We start from the raw sequence: 24,060 nt of genomic DNA, 5'->3' as shown, positions 1-24,060 counted from the left end.
GCGGGGTGTTTACTTTTACCTTACCGGTACTCTTAGGCGAACCTGGATGCGAGAGCAAGATAACAATACGACTCTCCCCACGGCCTCACATTATCTACCTACATCTACATACATATAACTACATTCGTCATGCTTGTACCCAATAGCGCGGGAACTTTACCCACATAATCAGCTTTCGGATCGCATGATTTCGAACCTGTTTTTTGCTCTCTTCTTCCCGAACTCCACGTTCCCCATGCAGAAGCACAGAGGTAACGTCTATGCGTCCTGGATCTCGGGTCTGCTATGGCCGTCATTGCCAAGGGAATTAGCTAGGGATTAGGGGATCCGAACGGGTTTACGGGGAGATCCGTGTTCCCCGGTTATCCCGTCCTATGCGTCTCGCTTCGGCCTGCCTTGCCTCTCCCCAAGTCTTCCGAACTTGCCGTACGTGCCAGCTACTTACTTTGTGGGGCCCCACGTATACCAAATAAGCTCGGACAGGCACGGGCGTCGGTGGTTTCTGTTTATCTCTTTTACTTCTTCATCTACTCTCATCTCCAATTTTTTATCTGTCTACAGTAATGTCTCCGAGTTAACCAAACAACCTACCTCGTTAGGACAAGCACTTGCATATAGAGTAGCAGCGGATCTTGCATAAAAAAAGTGGCGGCATTTTGGAACAATGCTTGGCTGGCGTATTTGTCAAGGGTGGTTATACATCGATTATCTTTTCATCACCCCTGGCGTAGCTAAGTCAGTGTTGCATTTATGGTTTTTTTTTTGGGGGACGATAGCTTGGTATCTAGCTTGAAATGATAAGGGGCAGTTGGGGCGTTCAACTCTGTTGTTTGCGGGTTCATCTCACCTTGGCATCTGTTTTTGGCATTTTCCGGATCCGGTATATACCAATGTTTTTGTTGCCACTGTTGTCTTCAAAGTTCTTTTTTGAATCCTCACATAAGGGGGTCGGATCTTAATCTGATTTGAGTCGAGATATGCTGTGACGGTCCTTTTTGGCGTGTACGACAGATGAGACGAAGCGATGGTTGATTGCAGTATTCATGCCGGTCCTTACCTTGGTGTTGTGGGGGACGGAGATAGGATGTAATTGCGCAATGAAATCATAAATCTTTTTCTACGCTACGATTCCACACCATGCCCGTGTCTTTGGTCGTGGTTTCATTGACGTACGAACGACAGCTAAGCCGGAGTTCTGACGTAGGCAAGAGTTTTTCTTGGGGACGTGGTAGGGCGGTAGGGTGGAAAGGAAAACTTTGTTCTGAGGTGATTCTAGGACTTTGATACGTAATACCAAGGAGGCTCAGCTCCCAACTTACCACGTGGCTGTGTCTCGTAGATTGGATTTGTTCGCTTTGTCTCTTCCGTGGTTCGATTTACATGTAAGGCTTCGCTCCAGGCCCCTAGTTCGGCCTAGGGCCGAGCGAGCGCAGCTTGTATTGCCGCTGCCTTGCGTCGGTTCGAAATCTACCTGGTACCTACATAGTACTGTGTGTTATAGCCGAGATCTTTTCTGGAGTCCTGGAGGCCCGAGAACTCCGACCTCAGCCGCCACCAACGTTCGCTTAGGGGTGAGATAATCGCCGTCCCGCCGCAGCTCGTTTCCGCTTTGACTCCTTTGCTCGGTTTTAGACGTTGCAGTTCTGAGTTCTCATATGTAGCTAGGGGCATAAATCCCGCATATGCTTATTCTGCGGGAGGTAGTATTTCGTGGGGAGAGTGGTGGACTGGTTGGTTCGTAATTTCATGGCTTCTATACCTGTTACGATCTATCCGAGGCGCAGTCACTGCACGGGATACTGTGGTGTTGCGAGAAATAGGGGCCAATTCGCAACACGTTCTTTACTTAAACTTTACTACATATTATAATAACGGTGGCGTAGGTATGGTTACGTTCCAGCTAAATGAAGTATATTGTTTGAATTTCGACTTGAATCTTCATCATCTTGGAAATGGGGAATCCTCATGTTACCCAAGGGGAAAAGAGTACAGTCTATGTACAGGAAATTTCCACAGTTATTCTCAAACCCACTATCATAGGTATGTCATCGTATTTATATTTCTTGTGAAGGACATTTGGAGTAATAAATTGTAATGGAATAACCCATTCCGATTCCCTTTCAGTCGTAGCCTAGTACCCCTATTATTCCGCAAGTGCAATAAGGGGTAAACAGTTACATCAATTGCAATCTCCTAGGTAGTCTACACCGAATAGGTCCTAGCAAAAGGGGTTTCTAATAATTCAATCGTGAATAGAATTGAAATACTATCATTATATATTCGTAAGACCAATTAAATTTTTCACGTAGGGAAAATCTCACCATGATAGCTTCACACGCCTTTTGCCCCTCATGACTCTTACTCCTTAACATGGAGCTCTTTGTCCCTTTTCCTACGTAATGGAATTGTCAGTTTCAATCTTTACTACTTACATTTCAAATGCTTGGGGATCTCTGATAGGTGATGATATTCTTTAAAGGTGTCGAGGGACATTTAGATGAATATATACCTAGGCAGATATATCCAGCCTGAGGTTTCCTGGTCGAATAACAACCTCGTCCTCATTGGATACCTAGGTAGACAGGTAAAAAATTTTCTAAATTTCCTGCAATCCCTATTGCTAGTGCGCGCTCTCTACCGTGAACTATTAATAAGCTTGCCCCCTTTTCCTAGTCTAAGGTGGTCAGTAGTAGCATCTTAGGCATCTAACATGAACAATTGCGAATCCTCACAGGTCAATACTACATCTGAAATATAAGGACTTTAACAAATAATGTATAATGTAACGCGTTTATATAGGATAATCTATCTAGGTTCTTCACAATAGTCGTATCTGGTAGCCTCACATACAATCTTCGTGAATAAAAAGGTGATCAAATACGTATCAATATCTCTTACACTTGTTGGAATAGATTGGTGAAGTTCAGTATGGAAGTTACGTGAGTCATCATAAGCGGTTTAGTTTGGAAGTTGCGGCTGCCCATGAGCATCGTACTTTCCATCTAGCAGTGGTACTCCATCATCCAAATCGTTTCGGGAGAAGGAACCTTATGAGAAAACGTTCCATGATTTCCTTCTTCTAAATCTTTTTACTCTTGCACTACTTCCCCTTCCTTTCTTGACGTGATTCCTCAGTCAACGTTTTACTTCGTCCATGAAGTTACGCGTTTCATTTTGAAGCAGCTTATTTTTACCACCATTTCTCATAGCTGATGCACAATCTTTTCGAAAAGGAAAGTTCACTTCACATATTAATTTGATCTTATCCTACTTCCATACTATCGTATCACTCCATCATGACGCCGGATGGAGAAAGATCATCGAGATCTAATATGGATCAGTCACTAAGTGAAGCAGAACCTTATCCTGTAGAACACAATACCACACTCCACTCCATTCATGAAAGAACGACCATCAATTCCGCCTTGCGATCGAATTACGCTACGAAATGGGGACCTGTTGAAGCGTTCCGTGAACTCGTACAGAATTGGTTAGTTTCCATAATATATTTTTACCTCTATGAGCTACTCAGCGGAACTTACTAATACTTTCGTAGGCGGGATGGAATTATTCAATCATTCAAGCTATCTGAAGAAGACTTCAAGGTTATCCTGAAGGAGAATGATGATGAGATTGTCTACACGGCTATAGCACCAAGCACATATCGATATTTAACCCCATTGCATGAATGCCTTGGATACATTCGATGGACCCGGCAGCAAGGAGCGGGCACCGTAGACATCACTAACAGACAAGCGACAATCGAACCGTGGCATCTAACCATGGGAGGTACAACCAAGGTGGCCGACAAGAATCAAGTCGGAAAGCACGGCGAAGGGCTGAAAATTGCCCTTCTCGTGCTGATGCGGGAGCCGCAGAATCATGAGGTCCGGTGCCATTCTGGGGGGTTTGAGTGGACGTTCAATTTTACCAGCCAGCGAAGACTCGTCGCAAATCTCGTAAGAATGACTCCAAGTACAGCTGGCAAAGCACAAGGTCAAGCGCCTGTTGAAGCTTCCCCCAACGAAGACGTCCAGTTTCTCATCGGTACTATCAGCAAAGGTCGCAATGAGTATGGTTACCCGACGGAGAGGACAGAAGTAACAAGAGACGAGTTCAAAAAATGGACTAAATGCGCTCTGTTCCTGCAAAATATACCCGATGCGGATATTGTGAAAACAAGCAGAGGGGACATACTTATGGATCCGAGATTCAGCGGAAGTATCTATCTAAAGGGTTTTTTGTTGAAGGAATCGACAAGAGGAGGATCTGCTAGTGTAACCAGTAAAGCGTTGAAACACGGGTATAATTTTGCAACTGGGATGACAGATCGTGAGAGAGAGTTCATGGCCAGCTCCGACGACGAATCACGCGCAATTATGGCGATATGGGAAAGAGCACTATCTGTTCGAGGCGAACTCGTCGGAGAGTTGCATGGATTGCTGATTTCTGAGCAAGAGTACGCGGATGTATACCGAGCGGAGGATTTCATCCATGAAAGTACCAAAGGTCGCATCAAATCGTATATTCGCGAAAAGTTCAGTACCATATGGTACTACACGGCCAAGGAACAAAGCTCGGTAAGTCTCAAAAGGAATATTGATCTTGAAAGGATAGAGTGTGCTTACATAGCTTAGAATCATATGTTTGACAATATTGTGGAAGCTTTCAGCCGCACACCTGAAGAGGTGAATCAACGTTATTGGGCTATCCTCAAAGATAGCGGGTTCCGAACGGCCGACGAAGAGGAGATGAAGCGGTTCAACGAAGCGACAACTTTGCCAAATACCGGGAAATTTCAAAGCTCACTTCGTTGGCTCATCCGGGGCGGCCTCGAGGGTTGCCATATAACGACTGGTACAGATGTGATGTTTGTTAAGGCTGATCGGGTGGTTTGTGATTCAAGATATTTCCATGAGCTAAAAACATTCAAGGTAATGTTAGACAAATGGGAACAATGTTGTACCTGGGAGTACCTTCGAGACTTAGATGTTTCTAACATTTTGCAGATACACGAGAAATGGTCAAAAATGCAAAGTGCCATGAAGATACTTGGCCAACACCAGCAGGCTAGCGTTCAATCGGTTTTGCTGGGTGCCGCCCAATGGCTCATTCGCGATGCGCTCTCACAGGTGCCAACGCACCTATTCAACCCATTCAATACAAATGCTCAATCCAATCCATTCAGCCGGAATGCTCAATGGGATCCATTCACCCTGAATGTTCAACGTATTCTTTCCCAGCACCAGAAACAAGCTATTGCTGAAAGCGGTCGGAGAATCGACGAGGTTATTCAAATACTACGAGTAACACACTTCGAAGTGTATGACTGCGGGACGTTCAACAAGTTGGCCGTGAAGTGGAATAAATGTGCTGCCTGGTCCACCACGAAGTGTCAGGTCACTATTCAACTTCATCGCAAGTCAACCTGTTGGCATGTTCGGGATATCCTCAATGGGAGCACGAGTAAGTGGAGGTTGCCCATAGATATGGACATATGTAACAGATGCAAACTAACAAGTTCGATACGTGTAGTTGTTTCCTCAAACATGACATGTTGTACTCACATCACCGAGGTATCTCATAAAACATTTCCTGCCACCACTTGCTTTACAGCAACAATTCCCTTTGATAAGGAATCATTCGAAGTACAAGTCGAAAAGGGACAAGATTATTATTATTTGATGTATAACCCAGAAGACTTGATGGCACTGGTGGCATTCTGTCCGGACAGAAAAACCTTCATATTAAAAGCTGATGGCAATAACAAGGACGGTCAAGGTTCTGTCCGGGGAATCGGAAATCTGCCTCGTAAGTTTATGGATGTGATAATGAATGGGTATAGGGGCCGTCGCTAATGTGTCTACCTATAGAAGCCGCCCCTCAATCAAGACCAGTGGTTCAACTGCCGCCCCAGTCTGTGGTTCCATCGAAGGTTCCATCAAAGCGCCCTTGGGAGGATAATTGATCTCTTGGTGTGAAGGAACTCAAATATGACTGTGTTGAGGTATACTAGGGTTAGTATGTGTGTATGTAGTGGACAATAAAGTCATCATTGCTGCCTTGTACATTGTTAATAGGCCGTGTTATGTAAATGCCTCTTATTGGTTACTAAAATGTAAGATACGTACTAATATCTATGCGTTTTCGGTAGAGGGATATTTTGTGATAGTTAATTATACCGAAGGTTAAAATATCTTATTAGTACATATTATATAAACCAATGACGTCCTGTATGACGGGATCCCTGCAGGAAAAAAAAGTAGCGACGCGAATAATTGTGTCCTTACAACATTGGCGTTACGCTAATATCCTATTCATCGAACACGATGCAACAATAAAGAATGAAATGAAGTTAGCCGAAAGATGCTAAAGGACCCTTTCTTCAACACTCTTCGAGGTTAATTCTGTAGCTGTCTATTGATGGATTAGATTAAGATGGCGAACGAAGAGGATGAGCAGCATGCGCAAACAGATGAACTCGGGCTGGACCTCAACACTACAGACTCGAGTAGCGACGATGGCGGTTCGGGCGATGAAGACGGATCACCACCCGTGGAGTGGCTTGCCACAGGACGAGAAAGACGATCAACCGCTGGCAATCGCATGAAATCTATGATCGCCGCCGAAGAACCCGACGATGATCTTGAACTCCTCTTCGCCGAAGATGAAGATGATGCGGGTTTCACAGACGTCGAGGATGATGGATCTGACGTGCAGATGGACTCATCATCGGATGAAGAAGATGCGCAAGAGAATGCCGACGAATTGGAGGGAGAAAAGGAGTTGGAAAAGCAAGCTCGAGAAAGCAGACAAGCCTCACGGAAACGAAAAGCCCAAGAAGCAATTCCGATCAAATTTCGTAAAAAGGTCAAGATTGCGCCCACACCCTCCGGAAGTTCGACGGCACCTGAACCGAAACCGAGACCAAAGAAGAAATCTGAGAGGATAAGCTGGTTACCGTCACCAGCCGACATGCCTACCCGAGCTTCGAAACGAGAGACTACGATGCTCAGCAAGGAGCAGCTGCATCAACAGATGATCGAACGTGAAGTCAAGCGTCTTAAGCAGGTCGAAGCTATGGAGAAAAAGGCAAAGAAGATGGAAGCCTTGAAGAAACCGCCCATGACACAAGCTCAGAGACTCGCAGAAGCGGCTATCGTAGAAAAGAAGAACTCGAAGAGCCTAAACCGTTGGGAAGAAGCCGAAAAACAACGAGAGGAAGAGCGAAGAGTTAAGTTGGCGGCACTGAACAACCGGACGCTCGATGGACCGGTCGTCACTTTCTGGAGCGGAGTTGGCGAATGGGTCGACGGCAAATTGAAGCACGTTGGCAAGATTGTCACCATCGAGGAGAAACCGGCTAAGAAAAAGCGAAATTCTGCCGCTGGTCAAGATATGCCAATGGATCCTTCTAGTGCAGACATCCCTGATAAACCTCAGGAGGCAGCGCAGACCACGGATAAACCCGAAAAGAAAGACACAGAATCGACCTCGACTAAACCGGCAGAGTCGAAGGAGAACGCACCTGAAGATGGGGTTGCAGTAGCTCATACGGCTCCTCAAGATACTACTTTGGGAGGGGAGAAGACTACGTCTACCACAGGTGCTGCCACTCCAGTGAATCAGCCTGCTCCATCTGTAGCTATTGAGACATCTTCAGCCGCATCTGGTCCAACTCAACAGGATTCAATACCAATAACTGCTCCACCTCCGCCAGTGGCCCTCAATCAACCGCAGCCCCAGCCCCAGCCCCAGCCCCAGCCCCAGCCCCAGGGATCAAGTCCACTAGAAGCCAAACCTCCAGAGGTAAAGCCGCCGGATATGCGACCTCCGGCGAGCGGCGTCTATACTACCAGCATGTTTGCGCCTCCCCTAGCATCACCGTTGATGAAGCCGCCGGAATTGAAGCCACCCTCGACCAGTTTTCTAGCTCCTCCAGCGGGAGTCACTCAGGGCGGACTTTCTATGCCAATGATCGGATACCACTCTGCACCTAATATGAACAATCCTTCAACTGTGCTGGCGCCTCCTAATACGTCGCAAAGACAATCACCTCTATCTATGCCCCAGACGGGAGTTTGTCATCCTCCTATTTCGGTACCGACTCGTCCAATTCAACCGCCAACACAATCTGTATCGACCCCTGCACCTAAGTCCAACCATACCCCTATACCTACAACTACACTTAAACCTACGCCTACACTTCCACACACACCCGCGTCAGTGCCTACACAGAAACCTACTTCACATGTTCGATATACGCCAAAAATGCCTCTCACCACCACAAAATCGTCTAGGGCCAATGCCCAGAGACATCAACCCAAAGAGACTCCACCACCTCCCCCACCATCACCGCCCGCGAATGGTAAAGCTACGAGGAACTGCATTATCCTGCAAAATTTCAACGAGAATGCCGTGAAGGAAAAGGCCGTACAGAACCAGATTCTATTCGGCAGGGATATGGCTAAGCTCGGTAGTAAGTTGTCTCCCTACATGACCTCCTCACGGATACGAATACTAAGGACAAAACAGAGCCGACACCGGCGCCTCGTTGTGTTATCACGAACCATCCAGCACGCTACAAGGATCCCAAGACAGGCTTGCCGTATTACAATGCCTACGCATTCCGGGAGATCCAGAAGCTGGGCCGTGGCGAATATAAGTGGAGTCGTCTAGTAGGCGCGTGGATGGGCAGCGGATCCGACGCGGCAACCGGCGTGCCAGCTCGGTTTTTGGACCCGGACGCGCCAGGCCCACCGAAGAAGACGGTCGCTGCTGAAGCTCCAAAGGAGGACACCTCGGAGTCGACGAAGGGCGCTGCTGAAGCTACACAAGCTACATCAGCCGCCCCAATTGACCAGAAGGAACATGTTGTGACTGTAAGTGTAGCGCCTTCGGTAGCAACTACGTCGGCTCCGTTGAATCAACCGAATCCACCACCAATTGAGGCTCCGGCTTCAGCTCCACCTCCTACCTCCACTTCCGTTTTCGCTCCAGTCCAGGTCCCAACTCCAACTCCAATACAAGCTCCAGTACTGGGCGAGTTCTCAGGAAAATCTTCCAACCCTGCTCCAGCTATTGCTCCGGTTTCCACCGCATCTCCAGCGATTCCAGTTGTACCTGCTACAGCAACTCCTACGGTTCCAACTCCGACTACGGTTACAACAACTGTGACAGCAGGCGATCAGATTCATGACGGCACATGACATTCTCCATGAAGGGTATCATTGCGAGACTAAGTATAGAATGTCTATCACCAAAAACAACCAAACGCCAATCGATGCAATTTCCAGACCCTCTGGTTTTCACGGCTAGCGCTTCTTCGTCTTCTTCTTATCGCCGTACTTAGGGAAGACAATCTTGCTCCTAGTTCTTCGTTTCTCGATGCGCTTCTTGTCGCTTCGCTTAGCTGATGTAGGCTTGACACTGTCGATATCCATGACTGCGATGGATTATTAGAAACAACAAACCTCGCTGCTTTTGCTACTGCGGGCTTACCGTTATCATTGGTATTGACCACCGCGGCGTCTTCGTCTACTCTCGCCTCTTCCTCTCTGGCATCCACGATCTTAACATCGTCGCCTTCAGGCTTCGGAGGTTTGGGTTGCGCGGCCAGCTCGAGGAGCTTGGCGGAGAGGCGCTCGGCTCTTGCTGCTTCGACGGGACCGAAGACCTTGGACTTCAGACGCTGGTTGTTCGACTTGCGCGTGCTCGAGCGGGAACTTTTCGCCATTGTGGCGATTAGGTTGAGGGTGCTATAAAGTAGATGGACGGGTTCGTGGGACTTTAGAAGTGTTAGTACGACGAACGAGATTCCATAGATACATCGCGTAGGATTCAATCATGGAGTCCCAGCCGTGGTTTTTCTGAATAAAATTTCCAATTTATTAGGAATATTCTTACCTTTGGTTACTACTCAAATCTACCTGGGCATATGAGTACGTTCTTGGCCAGAACAGACTCAATTGAAGTTGGACGAAAAAAATGTTTAGTATGATTTTTGGAGGTCCACATAACTTGCACGCATTTTGTAGTGGGGGCAGGTAAGGCTTGCCGTAGATCCCGCTAAGATAGGACTAAGATAGGAGCTGCAAGGATTCACGATGCGTGTACCTAGGTCAATTGGTACCTACCAAGCTACCAAGGTACCTGCAACCTTTAATGTACGCACTTTGAATCACCATTAGGATTCGCTTAATGCGGTAGGCGGTGAGCTTTCTTTTGCAGAAAAAGATACCAGGTACCTCTTGTAACTTATCAGCCGCCGAGGACGTCGCAGCAGCCCTCAAAAAGAAGTAAGTACTGTTTCGTTACCCAATCTCCTAACCAATTTTTTCCTCATCAAACGTTTATTCGCGTCGCCGCATCGACCAACGGAACGGACCCTACCAAAGTGGATTACATTGACAGTCGATAATAATACAACTATTCCTCCCAACAAGGTTTCTAATAGCTTACGACATACAACGCCGACCGCGACCCCGTCACGAGATTTGGACGTAGGTAGGTTTATCGATAGGATACAAGTACGGGAATCAGACCCAGCCTTACGCGCGGTTGGTAGACTTCAGCGCACGTCGAGCCTTCCTCATGAGTCGGCTCGACTCGACAAGGTGCGACTGCCTCACGAGACGATAGCAACCATGACTACCAGTAACCCCGATATTCGAGCGCTGGAGCGAATCATATCGAATATGCTTAATAAAAATTTACAACAGATTTGTTCATCTCATGGGCTAAAAACAAGTGGGGTCAAGGCCAACCTGCAGAATCGCATCAAGGACGGTTAGTATTTTCAACCTCCAGAACACCTCCAGAAATTATACCAAGCTATTTTCGACGGACGAAAGAATTGCCTTGGTTTGCGCGAGGGTGCGACGAAGGAATCAAAGCTTCATCATAAAAGTTGAAGCTCTATTCTGCCTAGCCTCTTTCATCCGATCTTCTTCTCATGGATCTTATCCTTCTCGTTTTCTACCCAACTCTCATTCTCTAAACCACTATTTCAACTTCCCAAACCACCGCATTCGACCCTCCACTGACACTTCAGAATGTAGCGCTCCACGAAAATTACACCTCCGATCCCACCAACTTTGGCAAAATCCGGGACACGATATTATCTATTCAGAACGGCTCTGGCCGATCGAGTATGGCGCCTCCGTCGGCTTCGGGCTCGGGCAGCCAGCCTCCTGCCCCGGGGAGCCACAACTATCCTTCTTATTACAATCCGTACCCTCAACCCGGCGCCGGTGTGTCTCAGCAGGGCAATCTCTACAATAATCGCACAGGCCTTAATGCCTACAACCGAGCACCTCAGTCGGACAACTTATTCAAGAATACTCCTTTTTACACTATCGAGACAAGAGTTAGCGCTCTGCACATGTGCGCAGGTAAGGTGGACGCGCTGTGTGGTGTTGATAATTTGTCTAACATTTTCCTAGTAATGAGTAGTCATCGCAACTCACTCAACATCACCTTGAAGGCTAGCGACTATCCAGACCTGGCTCGTTGCGCCCCTTATCCGTCGCCCATGAGAGTTATGGTCTTTTGTGGGACCGAGAATACGGGCCCTCAAGAGATCCAATTCCCACACCAATCCGAGCTCAAGGTGAATGGCGAAGATATCAAGCATAACCTGCGAGGTCTTAAGAACAAGCCGGGCTCGACTCACCCAGTCGACATTACGCAACACCTGCGATTGAAACCAAGCACTTATACGAACAACATCGAGTTCACCTACGCATTGACCACGAAGGTACTACAGGATATTCCTTTCGAGGACGCTCAAGTGGGCCACACCGTCGGAGCTGAGTAGCTCTGCTCCTATTGATTCATGAATATAGCTAACAGCTTAGAACCAGAAGTTCTATCTAGCGCTGTACTTATGTAAAACGCATTCGATCGACGAGCTCGTTGCGAAGGTTAAGACGAAGAAGATTTCCAAGGCTTCCGTCATCAGAGAGAGTATGGCAGACATCGCATTCCTAATTGGTGCTACGCATGCTAACCTCCTTGCAGTTTCCAAGAAGGCTAACGACCCGGATGTCGTAGCGACATCCCAGGTTTTATCTCTGCTATGCCCGTTAACCTACATGAGACTGAAGATTCCCTGCCGAGGAATGTCCTGCAACCACATCCAATGCTTTGATGCGAATTCATTCATGCAGCTTCAAGAGCAGGGACCGACGTGGAGCTGTCCGATATGTTACAAGGCAGTGCCGTTCGAGACATTGGCGATCGACGACTACGTAGATGAGGTCTTGGTAACCACGCCCGATTCGCTGCAACAGGTCACCATCGAACCAGATGGTCAGTGGAGAACCAAGACGGAAGAGCCAGAACCCAGACGTTCTCGACCTTCTGTTAGCGCTAAGATCGAGGACGACGATGATCTTTCGATCCTCTCTGACTCTCACAGTTTCCATAACGGTGCTTCTACTAGCTCGATGAACGGAAGACATACGTTTAGCACACCGATTCGATCTTTTCCTCATGGTGGAAACGGTGGAACGCCCAACGGCGGTTCTCGAGACACGCCTGCTGCGCCAAGATCAAGCAATAAGCGACCGGCAGAGGTTATCGATCTCACCCTCAGTAGTGATGAGGATGACGAACCCGTCGCCCGGGCACCGAAACGCCAGAATCAGGGGACGACGCTCAACGGCCTCAGCTACACCTCTGCCTACACCCCTTATTAGGAAAATGGGTCTCGCTCACCGCGACTCAGCGACGCAGGAGAATCTTCGCAACACTCAACGAAGGAGCGTTTCCAGAAGTTGATCGCAGACCTTCTGCGAGGCAGTAAGTATGATCGTGATCTACAGTGAGGGTTAGGTCACTTCGAAGTGAAGCGCGCCTCTCACAGTCCTAATGTACACACAAGACACGATAATTCTGCAGAGATCAAACCAGACTCCACCAAATCCGATAATATCGGAAGTTCTATCTGGTGATTCTCTATCCTTTCCGTCGATCATTTTCTTGTGTACATAGAACCCGGCCAGTTCCTCGCGCAAGAAGAGTCTAAGTGCGTGTGTTTGTGTAAGGTTACGAGGAATGATAGGGGAGGAATGATCACATCGGCGTTTGGCGGGACGGGAAATACCTCTTGCATTTTGAGGCATAAAACGGCTGGACTGCGAAACAAAGGGACCAAGTCACTACGCGATGAATTTCCATGGACTCGGGGAGGCTTTTATTGGTCTCTTTGCATTTTAGTCTTAACTTAAGACTGAAAAATGATGGCAAAAACAGGTATTGACTTACGTAAGCATAATATTGACTGAGGTGTGCTTATATGCATACCTAGTAGTTGAAACGAAATGCATGTAAGCGTGTGTTTAATTGATTAGCGCCTTACCCACTACGCAGCCGCTAAAGCTACCTAAACGTTAGAAACCTAGCTTCAGCCCTGTCTGTCCCACTAGTACTTACAATATTCAGCCTCGAGCTTGACGATACCGACAGTTTCAACGTGTATCAAATATACAAGCTGACGACAAAAAACACCGTAACTTTTCACGAACGGTATAGACGATAGATTGATATTGGCAAGCTCTGGAAAAGTCGGGATACAGTAGAACAGCGACGAGAATTGTTACTTTCTACACACCCTTAATCCGTAGCGCACCGAACGCATTCATCACCATCTCCCGCCCAATGCGCCGCGGAGCACCGCACCCCAGACGATACGAACACCCCACGCCGCCACCGACAGTGCTCCCGAGAGGAATATAAATATAAGGACTGCAGAGCATACCTATCTGTCTACCTACCTAACCTACCTATCTACCTAGGTAGAGAAACGAGGAAGCAAAAGAAAGGAACGGAGTAGGAAACGTAAGAGAGGGAAGGCCACGGAAAAGATGTCGTTCGACCAACCGCTCCCCCCCTTCAACGCTTCGGACCCGAACGCCAGCTTCCTGAGCACGTCGTGCCTGGACTTCCTGATGATCGAGCTCGTGCCCATGACGTACCGCGTCGCCAACGAGCTCGACGCCGCCGCCTCCGCTTCGTCTCCACTCACGGATGGTGAGGGTGGAAGGAGTAATAGTAATGGGGCTGATACGGCGGCGGGCTCGCATAGGCTGGACGAGGACGAGGAGCGCGACGCCGTTTTCTTCCGGCTTGATGGGTTGGGGTATCGGGTTGGGCTGGGGCTTGTCGAGCGGTATGTCTTCATTTCTTTTCTTTCTTCCATTTATTTCCCCCTATTACATTCTTCATTTCTTAAGAAACAGGCCGACCAATCGAAACCCTCCAATCTAATAAGTGTTCATAATAATAACAAAGATTTTATAGCTTCTCCCGCGACCGCCCGCGCTTCAACGACACGCTCGACGCCATCAAGTTCGTGTGCAAGGACCTGTGGATGCTGGTCTTCAAGAAGCAGGTCGACAACCTCAAGACCAACCACCGCGGCGTCTACGTCCTGACCGACAACGCCTTCCGGCCCCTCTCCCGCATGAGCGCCGACCCCGGCGGCCAGGCCGTCGTCCGCGCCCAGCCCGTGAGTTTTTCCTATTTATTTTTTCTCTCTTCGCCATGTGCTTGTATTATACTACGTAGCCTGTCTACTTGTCTTGTCCATGTTTTCCTTTTTTTTTTGCTTTCCTTAGCCCCCTTTTGCTCAAAACCTTAAGTAAATTCCCGTCTTGTATTTTGCTTTTGCTTGATCGTCTACCCATCTAAGCGTGGAGTAAGAGAAGGGAAGGGAAGGGAAGGAGAGAGCTAGACCAGACCCCTTCCCCCCACCGTCGTTATCACAATTACAATTACAATTACAATTACAACTATGTAATACTCCCTAATCTGGTGCTAACGTCCACCAGTTCCTCTGGTTCCCCTGCGGCGTAGTGCGGGGCGCCCTCGCAGCCATGGGCATCGCCGCCACCGTGCAGGCCGAATCGAGCGAGCTGCCCGGCGCCGTATTTCAAATCAAGACCATACCGGCGAAGCAATGATCTCTTTCCGTTATCATCTCGTAATTTTAACTTGGATCATCTGCCACCGAAACTAGCAGTGGTCTTCTCCAGCGTGGGTCATTTGCCAGCGGGGAGAGTACGTGAGCACCGATGTTTAATGGGGGTCCGCTATTTCATAAAGGCAAGGCAAGGCGTAAAGAAAAAACGGGGTTCAGGTCTAGGAAGGGCTCTAGCATTTAGAAGTAACGGCGTTTAGGGTGTCGGTTGCTGCTGTCAAATATATCTACATATTGGTGTTTCTGATGATGAATCGTCCACTACCCGCACAGGTGTTGCCCGTACACTTATATACTCCTTCCATCACGTGTTCCGCCGACAGGAAAAAACACCCCCAGCATCCAGCGAGAACCCTCTCTATGAAATCCGTTAAACCAAAATTGCCTCCCTCGGAATTCCCCCGAAACCCCTTTGACATGAACTTGGTTGGATACGAGATGGTCTGGTTATGATCCGACGGTTACGCACGTCACTTTTACAACCTAAGCAAGCAGAATAGGATCAGTCACTTGATCTTAATTATCGCCGGAACTGTTTTGTTGTTGACTTTGTCTATAAACCACGCCAAACCCAAGGGCAAAGTGTTTTGGTGGTAAAGCACATCGCAATAACAGTCGTGCCAAAGGCCTCGCAGGCCAGGCAAATCATCTAAATAAAATCAAGGGGGTAGTTACTTTTGAGGGGGGTTGTGAGCAAAGCTGATGCCCTTCTGGATGTTGCCCTTTAGGCCCTCGACGGCGACATCCACCAACTTCTTCTCCTTTTCGGAGATACCAGCCAAGGGGTTGGTAATCTTCTCAACACCATTTGGCTATAGAATGGTTAGCGCAGATTCGTTAAGCTTTTTTTAAAGTCTACTTACTCCGAGTTCAACAGGGGCAGAGAAGAAGTCCAAGCCAGTTGCCTTCTTGATCTCTTCGCCACCTGGGACACCGGGGAGGTAGACGAAACTAGGCTCGACGAGACCCTTCTCACCCTTGACAGCCTTCAATACCTTCTCCGCAAAACTGAAGGATAGTTAGCATCCACTCCCTAGGGGATAGTTATCACGTGTCTTACCGGAATCCAGCAAAAGCCATGGACAACGTGGCGGAACCAGCACCATCCTTGGCCTTGACAACCTCGTCACCACCAAATTGGACACGGTTGACAAGGGCGTCGTACTTGTCATCCGGAATTGTCACACTAGGGCTAACCTTGCTGAATAGGGGGACAATGGTCTCGCCGGAGTGACCACCAACGACGGGAACAGTCAGTTCAGAACCAGTCTTCTTGCCTGCAATCTCAGCGACAAAAGTCTCGGCACGGACGATGTCGAGGGTGGTGACACCGAACAGCCTCTGGGGGTTGAAAACACCCTTAGCCTTTAAAACTTCGGCCGCGATAGGAACGGTCGAGTTGACTGGGTTAGAGATGACGAGGATGAAGGCCTTAGGAGCCACCTCGGCAGCAATCTCAATCAAGCCCTTGACGATTCCGGCGTTGATGTTGAACAGATCGTCACGGGTCATGCCGGGTTTACCTGTTCTTATGAGCTATTTCTGCGCCAATTTCTAAACCGTTTCAAAATACTCACGGGGAATGCCGGCAGGGATGACAATGATGTCGGCATCCTTGAAGGCGACTTTTCCGCCATCGTCCTTGGGTAAGTAGCCCGTTACTTTCTACGATTTTGTTAGATTCCTACGAATTCATATCCATTTTTATCCAGATTGTTTGCTTACAGCGGTGGAGGAGATGTGGGAAAGATCGGTTGCAACGCCGGGAGTGTTGACGACATCGTAGAGGGCGAGTTCGTCGACGAGGGGGGAGAGCTTCAGAAGGAGGGACAGGGGCTGTTCGGCATTAGCTTAAGCTCTCTCTTTGACTACTACGGGCCTTAGATGGCAACAGACCTGTCCAATACCGCCAGAGGCACCAGCAACAACTAATATCTCATCAATAACAATAATCTCTATACAGTTTTCAACTTGATTCTGTCGGATTTCATACCGGCTTTGACCATGATGTCGGTTTATATTTCGAGGTGGGGTAAATGTTTTGAGGGACTAAGACAAGGATCTAGATCTCAGTTATCTTCTCTTTTGACTGGGTATAGATATAAGGTGTACTCGTAGGATTGATGGGGGAGACGAAGGTAAATTTGGAGACGAAGATGTGAAATTAGGAATGGACTACGAACCCGAGCTTTTATATGTCGGAAGTTCAGGTATCTACCTCTTGGCTGTTTGAGGACGGACTTTCTAGGATGATGAAATTGGAAGAGAGTTGAATTGATACGCAGAACAAGGCGGGGCAGAGGGGACAAAATGGGGGACGTGATGTTGGAAAGCGCTAGGGAATCCACATTAGCTTCCATTTCGCGGAACCCCACCATTTCTCTCAATTGGTTACTGCATCTGAATGTACCTTCTATTGAAACCACATGCAAGTCAGTTAGGTTTCTGCGCTTTCCAAGGTTCTCTACCGACATAGGCAAGCGCCCAGGTTGCGATATCCAATGATGCCAGTTGCATTACTCCAGAGCCTTAACAACCTTAACGTCTTATCGTCTCATTGGAACTTGTCCATAAAATAACTCTTTTAGACCGCGTCGGTTTACTTACACCATCCCTCAAGGTAAGTATAGGTATCCATTATTTATCAGATGCTCAGTTTCTCTTCTATTATTGACCCCCTTACCCGAGGCTATACTACGGAATTCAATTATATGACTTGCATCATACCCGTTTCCCGAGGTTCACCTGCAGGCAAAATCGGGCAAGGCCGGACGGGCTAAAAGGGAAATCATTCACGTTTTAATTCTCTTTGACCTTTTCTAGAGCTCTACGAAAAAAGGCCGACGACCATGGATAATCTACTTCTCCCTTACACATATATGAGCCTTCCCGAACCACCCCTAAACTACGGTAAGTAGCTGAGGACGCAGGGAGATGTAGGAATAAAATCACTCAAGGTATCCATACTATCATACGAATGAGCTTGGCTTGCTGTCACACACACCCTCCCGTGGCGCCGCAAAGCCAGGGTTCTCCGGATAGCCCTGCCATATTAGACTGGAGTTATCTCAGCCTGCTTCCTCTGCGAAATCCGTCTTAGGAAGTATGCGGGATATGTTCGAAATCACGCAACACGTGTAGCTCTTTTCTTTTCTTTTCTTTTTCAATGCATGTATTATGTAAACACCGTTGAGATTCGGGTTGACTACCGAGCAATTAAATGCATTCGCTCATTCCCTAGCCATCATTTCGTAGCTGTGGTCGCCCAACTCTCATCGGCATTCTTGCTTCCGCCATACAAAGCTTACGACTCAGCAGCAGCCTTCTTGGCCTTCGCGCCTCGGGGCTTGGGCTCGGGGGTAGGCTTGGGGTCTTTCTGAGACTTGCGGATAGCAGAGACACGCGCAACGGCGGCTTCACGGAGGTCGGCTCGGTAACCGGACGCAGCAGCCTTGTTGGCAACGGCCTTGTAGATCCTATAGAGTTGCGCATGTTAATAAACTAATATCCCATACACATCATCCATATGTTAGGTAGAATTAAGTAAAAGAGACGATCTATAGTTATAGATCACCTTCTCATGCCATTCTACCCGAGACCAAGGTATGTGGGAGAAACTGACTTTCGTGTAGGCTGGCCGCCGCTGTGGGTAACCTCGGTCGTAGACTTGGCGGGCTTCAGCGAGGCGGACTCCTTCTTGGTGATAACCTTGATACCACCCTTCTCTGCGGGCTGAACTCCGATGGCCTAGTTTTCCCATTGTAAGTTCCATATCTCATCGGTGTGGGCTTATATCGAGTCATAGCTCGGATCGATCTGTCCATACCTTGTCGTTCACGAAACCGGCATACTAGCTGTATGTTAGTATATGCATATTCTTATATATATATATTTAAATTTTGTAAAATCTCACCTTGCGGCTGTTCTTGTTCACCAAGTTCAGAGGATCCCGCGAGAATTGGACTCCGCCGGCGTCCTTTCTCTTGACGAGGTAAGAGTTGTTGCTTCCTATATATATCACAGATCTATCAGCCTCCAACTTGTGCCCTACTAATTAGGTGGGTTCGCAATTTAGGCCTAGGACTCACGGGAGATCTCCCAGACGAGGTCGGCGGAAATGAGGTTGCTAGCGGTGACGGCCATCTTGAATTATATCTCGAAGTTCGGAGAAGCGCAAGATTGGTAAATTTCGATTCGTTTGTTCTATTACTTTGGCGAATTCGAAAAGTTCACGGCGCAATTGCCCAAGTGTGGGAGTCGCTTAATTAGCCAAATTTGTACTAGCTTCTTATTATCTAATGTGCATAAATCTAGATTTACGTATTTATGCATATGGATATCCATAGCATTGACCTTATGGTAGCACAAGAGGCTGTGTGAGCAAATCTCGGGGGATGTCCACTGAAAAACGCGGCCACGCAACATGCACAGACCACACTTAACCCAAACCGGTAACACTCTACCCATTAGGACTCCAGGAGCGGCCGGGTTGTCGTCACGCATGTCAGTCCAGTGAGACTGACACTTAGTCGGGGTCCACTTCCATCCATTAGAACCACTAGAACATCTTCAAACTCGACTTTCATCACTGCGAGACTGCGAAGAAGGCCGTCTCTTCCGATGGCCTATCTGTAAACCACGATACCATACCTATTCTATTCTGTCCATTCTGACTTTACTTCTCCAATTGTTATTCTTGATTCATTCACTATCTCCTTCTTCCCCACCTTCCCTTGTGTCTTTTCTTCTTGAATCTCCTTCCTTGCTGTTGGCTCCTATCTAACTGAAACCATACGGCTGCCTCAATCCGGCGACCGTCTCACGATTCCCATTCGCCACCCCTCACCCTCAAACATCGACCTCCCAAAAGACACCTCACGAGAAAATAAAGACAACGCACCAAAGAAAACCGAACAAACAGACAAAAATGGGCTACCTCCTCTACTCCATAACCTTCGCCTCCCTCGTCGTCGGCACGATCCTATACCTGACGCGCAACTACTGGATGCCAATCTTCCGCGACCGTGGGCTCTACCTGCGCGTTCCCGGCTCCTTCGCCAGCGACATCGAGGCCGGCCTGTCGAGCAGCACCTTCGACCTCGGCGCCAACGTCAGCGGCGGCGACGGCCGCGCCGGCCTCGACGACGAAGCCAAAACCCAGATCCTCGCCATCATGAAGAAGCGCCGCCTCCAGTTCGACGACGCCCGCCGCGTCTACATGGAGCAGCGCTTCAGCGCCAACGGCATCGCCGCCGACGGCAGGCCCAAGGACCCCAAGTTCGTCAGCTTCTCGTAAGAAGAAAAAAAGACGGGGGAACTCTTCCTCTGCGAAAAAGAAAGAAAAATGAAAATCGCAAAGCACCTGTTACAGATAAGATGCGATGCGATGCGATGCGAATTGGGTCGCGCTCGGACTGTGTATTACCTATTGCGCCTACCTATGCGAAGGGGCAGCGTGTATGTGTATTTTTCGGTAAGGACGGAGCGTCGGGCTGGCTGGTAGGTTGCCGGCGTGGATTTGGGAGGCAGGACGGAGAACGGGCCGATAGGTGGACGGGACTGAGCGACGGACCGACCAATTTCTCGGCGATAAGCATTCGCATTTTCCTTTAGTATCTCGACGGCATGGCGTTTACGGACATGGACTATTCGTTGAGTGAGGCCCGGCGGTTTTATCGCCTTCGGGCACTTGGTATTCGGCACCATCGACCTGAAGTAGGTTATCGACATCATACACCCTGGCGTAATGGAGAAGGGAGGGACGGGAGTCGAGGTTTGCAATTACAATTGAAACCCTCGGGGAGGTTATATATACAGTATAATCGTAGGTGCGATTATAGGGGGACGACGATGGATCGTTCAAAATCTACCTACATACATACCCACGACATTTTCTTATCTGAATTCAATGACAAAATCTCCAAGTAATATGATTGGTCTTCGTATGAGCTGCTATATGACGAATTACGGTTAATAAGTAATCAGGTCGTAAAGTATGTATTCTAGTATCTAGGTCGATTATTCCCGATCAACTTCTAGATCGTACGCCCGATTTCACACCATGCGTAACCCTAGCACGATGACGACGTCGTGCGTCCCCTTTTCTAAACACAATGCGAGCGGCAATATGTCCCCACCACTCAACTACCTACGAAAGCAAGAATTCAGAATCGCGAGAGAGAATGCCACATTCTAGCGTACCTATACATCACCCGAGTTATACTTGTGCCCACCAACTATATCCAATTGTTTTGAGTAGATACAGTGGATACATCAAAACCCCAAGCCAGGCTAATCCGAACTCTCGAGGATGACAATTACTCATGGCACATGCAACTTCGAACCCAATTCGCATTTTAATAGACATTTAAAGGAGAGGCACCCGCATAGAATTTTCAGAGATAAAAGACAAACATTGCTTAGAAAACATTAAGTTGTATTTAGCCATTAAATTTAGTTGTTTTATACTATTATTCCAGCCATTGAACCCATCCACACATACACGTTTTTGTGCCTCGTTATACCCATCGACAATGAGGTGGCGATGGGAACACGAGTGAGTCGCCTCATCTGCTTCCATCTTTCATCTACGAGGTCGTTTCCTCGTTTCGTTCGAAAGTTTTTCTAGTGTAGGTGTTCGGAAGAAATTCGCATACCAAGTAGCACCCGAAACGCCGTCATTAAGGGCGGGCCCAGCATTCATTCTGCCCGTGTCTCTATTTTCCCACCTCCTCTCATTAAGCCCGCCCAATCTCAACCCCAACGCCTCGTTCCGTTGCCATCACAGGACGAGACATCTTTTCGTCAGCCACGCTCACGGAGCTACAGCTGACCCTAGGATACATAGACCTTAGGAGAGAAGAAAACGGGTGCTGTCGAATATGCAACGATGCGAGAAGTTTAGTTGTTCTTCTTGACGCCGGCAGGGTCGTAGGTGCGGTCGTCCTCGCCCTCAACCTCCTTAACCATCTTCTCCATCTCCTTGACCTGCTTCTTCCATTGGTCCTCGCTCATCTTTTGCTCCTTCTGAAACAGACCCTCGTCGGGCTTGCGGTAGCTCTGGCCGAGGCGGTCCCAGAAGGTGGTGTACTGACCATAGTTGTAGTTGAAGTACAAATGGTGCATGGTGTGGCAGGCGGCGCCGTTGATGACGGGGCTGTTAGCCACGTATTCGCCGTCGTGGATCATGATGGTCCAGAAGTTGACGAAGACGAATAGACCGACCGACGCGAACTTGTTGAGAGGGAAGAGGAGAGGGAAGATGTGGTACGGGAGAGACTGCGCCCAGCCGTCGACGGGGTGGAAGGCGTGCGAGGCATAGGGGGTGGGCATGATCCACTTGTGGTGTGGCTTGTGAAGGCGCTTGTAGATCAATGGATGGTGAAGGCCACGGTGGATCAGGTAGATGCAGGCGTCGGTAAATAGGATGAAAAAGGGGTACTGCAAGATCTCGTACCACATCCCGGGCCCGTCAGCAGGAGTGTTGTAAAGTCGGGTATAGCCGCGGACATCCATAAGCCAGAACGGAACGGTCAAGGCAGACATGCCAGGCATCGACTGCATCGCCTGCTTGATCTCGAGCCACATCTGGTGCTTGAGGTACTTCGGGTGCTGCATCGTTTTCTTGTCGAATACAAAGAGGTATGAAAGTGTGGCGAACAGAAAGTATAGGACGAAACCGAAGATCCTGAGGGTATCGTATTAGTATCCAACATCGATCATACATGGGAAAGGGGCAGTCACGAACCAGGTGACCAGAAATAGCGTCGTGAATTGTCGATATATGTTGTCCCTATTCCATTCGCTCATGTAGGCATATTTGGTGGGTTCGAAGTGGAAATAGGGGTTTACTGTCTTGAATTCCCATGATGAGAAGTCCTGGACAGTGGTGTTGGTGGTAGGGTCTAGGAAGTCATAGGGAATCGACTTCGCCGGCAGAGCCAAGGCGTAGAGATAGTCGGCTATGAAGGTGTCGGTGAGCTCGAGCACGACATCCATGATGAAAAAGATCGTAGGGCGAGAAATTGACGCGCGATACTCAGAATGAAGGACGGTGGGCAAAAGAGGAAGAGTTCAAGGAGTGTGACGGGCGCAATGTTTTTTTAAAAACAAATTTGCTCTGATCCTCTAAAGTCAGGGAATAAGGCTATGCAATTTCGCGAGTCGCGGCGTCTAGCCTCTCAATTGGGGAATATTTCTCTTGGGCTCGGAGTTTAGATTGGATTATCGGAGCCAGGGGGGACTCAGTCGATGAAGGCAAGGGTCCCTTCGTACCTGACTAGAGCCTGCAATCGATAAACTTAAAAAACCGATAAGCGGATGCAACTATTGCAACGCCTTAACTCTGATTTCAGTGCTGAGGATGTAAGTGGGAAAGTATATTGCCGGACTCGAGGGGACTAATTCTGCTTTTATTTACTGTAACCGTCGAACCATCCTTCAATGGCATCGGCCCATTCGGGGGAGCAGGGATGACAACAGTCGAGATGTCATATCGGTAACGAAACTTGACATGCAGACATTCTGGAAAAGGTGGGAATGGTGGAAAGGGTGGAAAAGGAGGAAAATAGGAGTCGATGTGCATAGCGTAAGTTAACTTCTGATTCGCCAGAAGTATGACACCACTGGAATCTCAACTATCCGGGGAGTATGTACCTTCCGGTTTGTCTAAGTCTCCAAGGCGCTGGATTCCTTCTAGTTCTGCAATAAAATAGCGGTAACTTATTTTTTTTCTCATTAGACTCCGTACGTAATAGGTGGTTTAAACCTTTTCGGGTTACATGACTGCCAGAAACGCGCTACAAATCGGCTCATCGTCCGCGATCTGATAAGGAGGAAATGTAAGGAACTCCACTTTTCATTCCCGCATCGAACCGTTCTTTACCTAAAGCGGCCTCGTATTCGTATTCAACGTGATCCAACACGTGGAGATTGACGCGCTAATTACTCGCCAGGCTTCTATACAGCCGACCTTCTACCGATCGAAGCCCGGTGGGTCTCGGGTCTCTAGGATCTCCGTCGGGCGCCGAGAGTCAGATCTTTACCAATTTTATAAGGAGCGTTCGTTTTAATGAAGT

General features: G+C 48.3%; 9 protein-coding genes across 9 annotated transcripts; 5 read left to right on the top strand and 4 right to left on the bottom strand.

Moving 5' to 3' along the window:
- Positions 1-3,296: 3,296 nt before the first annotated feature.
- Positions 3,297-5,968, top strand: F4807DRAFT_457080 (uncharacterized protein; the record flags this gene model as incomplete). The annotated part of the gene is made up of 6 exons (XM_048000985.1): positions 3,297-3,490; positions 3,557-4,580; positions 4,638-4,892; positions 5,010-5,466; positions 5,536-5,811; positions 5,874-5,968. 6 exons carry the CDS (start codon positions 3,297-3,299, stop codon positions 5,966-5,968), a joined length of 2,301 nt encoding a protein of 766 aa, XP_047857515.1.
- Positions 5,969-6,159: 191 nt separating this feature from the next.
- Positions 6,160-9,233, top strand: F4807DRAFT_307800 (YL1-domain-containing protein). The gene is made up of 2 exons (XM_047995005.1): positions 6,160-8,479; positions 8,536-9,233. Exons 1-2 carry the CDS (start codon positions 6,439-6,441, stop codon positions 9,207-9,209), a joined length of 2,715 nt encoding a protein of 904 aa, XP_047857514.1. The 5' UTR covers positions 6,160-6,438; the 3' UTR covers positions 9,210-9,233.
- On the bottom strand, positions 8,997-10,106 carry F4807DRAFT_307794 (uncharacterized protein). Its single transcript, XM_047995004.1, has 2 exons — positions 9,502-10,106; positions 8,997-9,445 (listed from the first exon to the last, which is right to left on the bottom strand). The coding sequence occupies exons 1-2, from the start codon at positions 9,734-9,736 to the stop codon at positions 9,315-9,317; spliced, it is 366 nt and encodes a 121-aa protein (XP_047857513.1). The 5' UTR covers positions 9,737-10,106; the 3' UTR covers positions 8,997-9,314.
- A 78-nt stretch (positions 10,107-10,184) lies between these two features.
- On the top strand, positions 10,185-13,425 carry F4807DRAFT_412469 (PINIT domain-containing protein). The gene is made up of 6 exons (XM_047996784.1): positions 10,185-10,506; positions 10,568-10,788; positions 11,061-11,393; positions 11,445-11,758; positions 11,865-11,967; positions 12,022-13,425. Exons 2-6 carry the CDS (start codon positions 10,647-10,649, stop codon positions 12,699-12,701), a joined length of 1,572 nt encoding a protein of 523 aa, XP_047857512.1. The 5' UTR covers positions 10,185-10,506; positions 10,568-10,646; the 3' UTR covers positions 12,702-13,425.
- On the top strand, positions 13,421-15,161 carry F4807DRAFT_412467 (transport protein particle component). Its single transcript, XM_047996783.1, has 3 exons — positions 13,421-14,173; positions 14,305-14,512; positions 14,835-15,161. The coding sequence occupies exons 1-3, from the start codon at positions 13,869-13,871 to the stop codon at positions 14,964-14,966; spliced, it is 645 nt and encodes a 214-aa protein (XP_047857511.1). The 5' UTR covers positions 13,421-13,868; the 3' UTR covers positions 14,967-15,161.
- On the bottom strand, positions 15,162-17,586 carry F4807DRAFT_412458 (malate dehydrogenase). Its single transcript, XM_047996782.1, has 10 exons — positions 17,394-17,586; positions 17,167-17,318; positions 16,977-17,032; positions 16,880-16,911; positions 16,709-16,819; positions 16,561-16,648; positions 16,044-16,506; positions 15,847-15,991; positions 15,659-15,795; positions 15,162-15,466 (listed from the first exon to the last, which is right to left on the bottom strand). Exons 3-10 carry the CDS (start codon positions 16,987-16,989, stop codon positions 15,460-15,462), a joined length of 996 nt encoding a protein of 331 aa, XP_047857510.1. The 5' UTR covers positions 16,990-17,032; positions 17,167-17,318; positions 17,394-17,586; the 3' UTR covers positions 15,162-15,459.
- On the bottom strand, positions 17,579-19,259 carry F4807DRAFT_412455 (60S ribosomal protein L28). The gene is made up of 5 exons (XM_047996781.1): positions 19,072-19,259; positions 18,897-18,991; positions 18,810-18,833; positions 18,606-18,730; positions 17,579-18,459 (listed from the first exon to the last, which is right to left on the bottom strand). Exons 1-5 carry the CDS (start codon positions 19,124-19,126, stop codon positions 18,288-18,290), a joined length of 471 nt encoding a protein of 156 aa, XP_047857509.1. The 5' UTR covers positions 19,127-19,259; the 3' UTR covers positions 17,579-18,287.
- A 282-nt stretch (positions 19,260-19,541) lies between these two features.
- On the top strand, positions 19,542-20,911 carry F4807DRAFT_412452 (protein precursor). Its single transcript, XM_047996780.1, has one exon. It carries the CDS (start codon positions 19,911-19,913, stop codon positions 20,277-20,279), a length of 369 nt encoding a protein of 122 aa, XP_047857508.1. The 5' UTR covers positions 19,542-19,910; the 3' UTR covers positions 20,280-20,911.
- Positions 20,912-21,723: 812 nt separating this feature from the next.
- Positions 21,724-23,157, bottom strand: F4807DRAFT_307466 (C-5 sterol desaturase). Its single transcript, XM_047995002.1, has 2 exons — positions 22,731-23,157; positions 21,724-22,670 (listed from the first exon to the last, which is right to left on the bottom strand). The coding sequence occupies exons 1-2, from the start codon at positions 22,979-22,981 to the stop codon at positions 21,884-21,886; spliced, it is 1,038 nt and encodes a 345-aa protein (XP_047857507.1). The 5' UTR covers positions 22,982-23,157; the 3' UTR covers positions 21,724-21,883.
- Between the last annotated feature and the right edge of the window lie 903 nt (positions 23,158-24,060).

Source organism: Annulohypoxylon truncatum (genome assembly GCF_022578515.1).
Source record: "Annulohypoxylon truncatum strain CBS 140777 unplaced genomic scaffold F4807scaffold_5, whole genome shotgun sequence".
Taxonomy (NCBI): Eukaryota; Fungi; Ascomycota; class Sordariomycetes; order Xylariales; family Hypoxylaceae; genus Annulohypoxylon; species Annulohypoxylon truncatum.
The sequence above is the reverse complement of the archived record's forward strand: the minus strand, read 5'-3'. Positions and strand labels throughout refer to the sequence as shown.

Bases quoted from the DNA above. Each gene is read 5' to 3' on its own strand.
- F4807DRAFT_307800 (XM_047995005.1), top strand. From the start codon at position 6,439: ATGGCGAACGAAGAGGATGAGCAGCATGCGCAAACAGATGAACTCGGG. The intron at 8,480-8,535 runs GTAAGTTGTCTC...AGGACAAAACAG, and splicing joins GGATATGGCTAAGCTCGGTA to AGCCGACACCGGCGCCTCGT.
- F4807DRAFT_307794 (XM_047995004.1), bottom strand. From the start codon at position 9,736: ATGGCGAAAAGTTCCCGCTCGAGCACGCGCAAGTCGAACAACCAGCGT. The intron at 9,446-9,501 runs GTAAGCCCGCAG...AATCCATCGCAG, and splicing joins GGTCAATACCAATGATAACG to TCATGGATATCGACAGTGTC.
- F4807DRAFT_412469 (XM_047996784.1), top strand. From the start codon at position 10,647: ATGACTACCAGTAACCCCGATATTCGAGCGCTGGAGCGAATCATATCG. The intron at 10,789-11,060 runs GTTAGTATTTTC...TTCAGAATGTAG, and splicing joins GCAGAATCGCATCAAGGACG to CGCTCCACGAAAATTACACC. The intron at 11,968-12,021 runs GTATGGCAGACA...ACCTCCTTGCAG, and splicing joins GGCTTCCGTCATCAGAGAGA to TTTCCAAGAAGGCTAACGAC.
- F4807DRAFT_412467 (XM_047996783.1), top strand. From the start codon at position 13,869: ATGTCGTTCGACCAACCGCTCCCCCCCTTCAACGCTTCGGACCCGAAC. The intron at 14,174-14,304 runs GTATGTCTTCAT...AAGATTTTATAG, and splicing joins GGGCTGGGGCTTGTCGAGCG to CTTCTCCCGCGACCGCCCGC. The intron at 14,513-14,834 runs GTGAGTTTTTCC...AACGTCCACCAG, and splicing joins CCGTCGTCCGCGCCCAGCCC to TTCCTCTGGTTCCCCTGCGG.
- F4807DRAFT_412458 (XM_047996782.1), bottom strand. The intron at 16,820-16,879 runs GTCTGTTGCCAT...AATGCCGAACAG, and splicing joins CCTCTGGCGGTATTGGACAG to CCCCTGTCCCTCCTTCTGAA. The intron at 16,649-16,708 runs GTAAGCAAACAA...ACAAAATCGTAG, and splicing joins CCCACATCTCCTCCACCGCT to AAAGTAACGGGCTACTTACC.
- F4807DRAFT_412455 (XM_047996781.1), bottom strand. From the start codon at position 19,126: ATGGCCGTCACCGCTAGCAACCTCATTTCCGCCGACCTCGTCTGGGAG. The intron at 18,992-19,071 runs GTGAGTCCTAGG...TGATATATATAG, and splicing joins CCTCGTCTGGGAGATCTCCC to GAAGCAACAACTCTTACCTC. The intron at 18,460-18,605 runs GTCAGTTTCTCC...GCAACTCTATAG, and splicing joins GGCGGCCAGCCTACACGAAA to GATCTACAAGGCCGTTGCCA.
- F4807DRAFT_412452 (XM_047996780.1), top strand. From the start codon at position 19,911: ATGGGCTACCTCCTCTACTCCATAACCTTCGCCTCCCTCGTCGTCGGC.
- F4807DRAFT_307466 (XM_047995002.1), bottom strand. From the start codon at position 22,981: ATGGATGTCGTGCTCGAGCTCACCGACACCTTCATAGCCGACTATCTC. The intron at 22,671-22,730 runs GTTCGTGACTGC...CGATACCCTCAG, and splicing joins ACGCTATTTCTGGTCACCTG to GATCTTCGGTTTCGTCCTAT.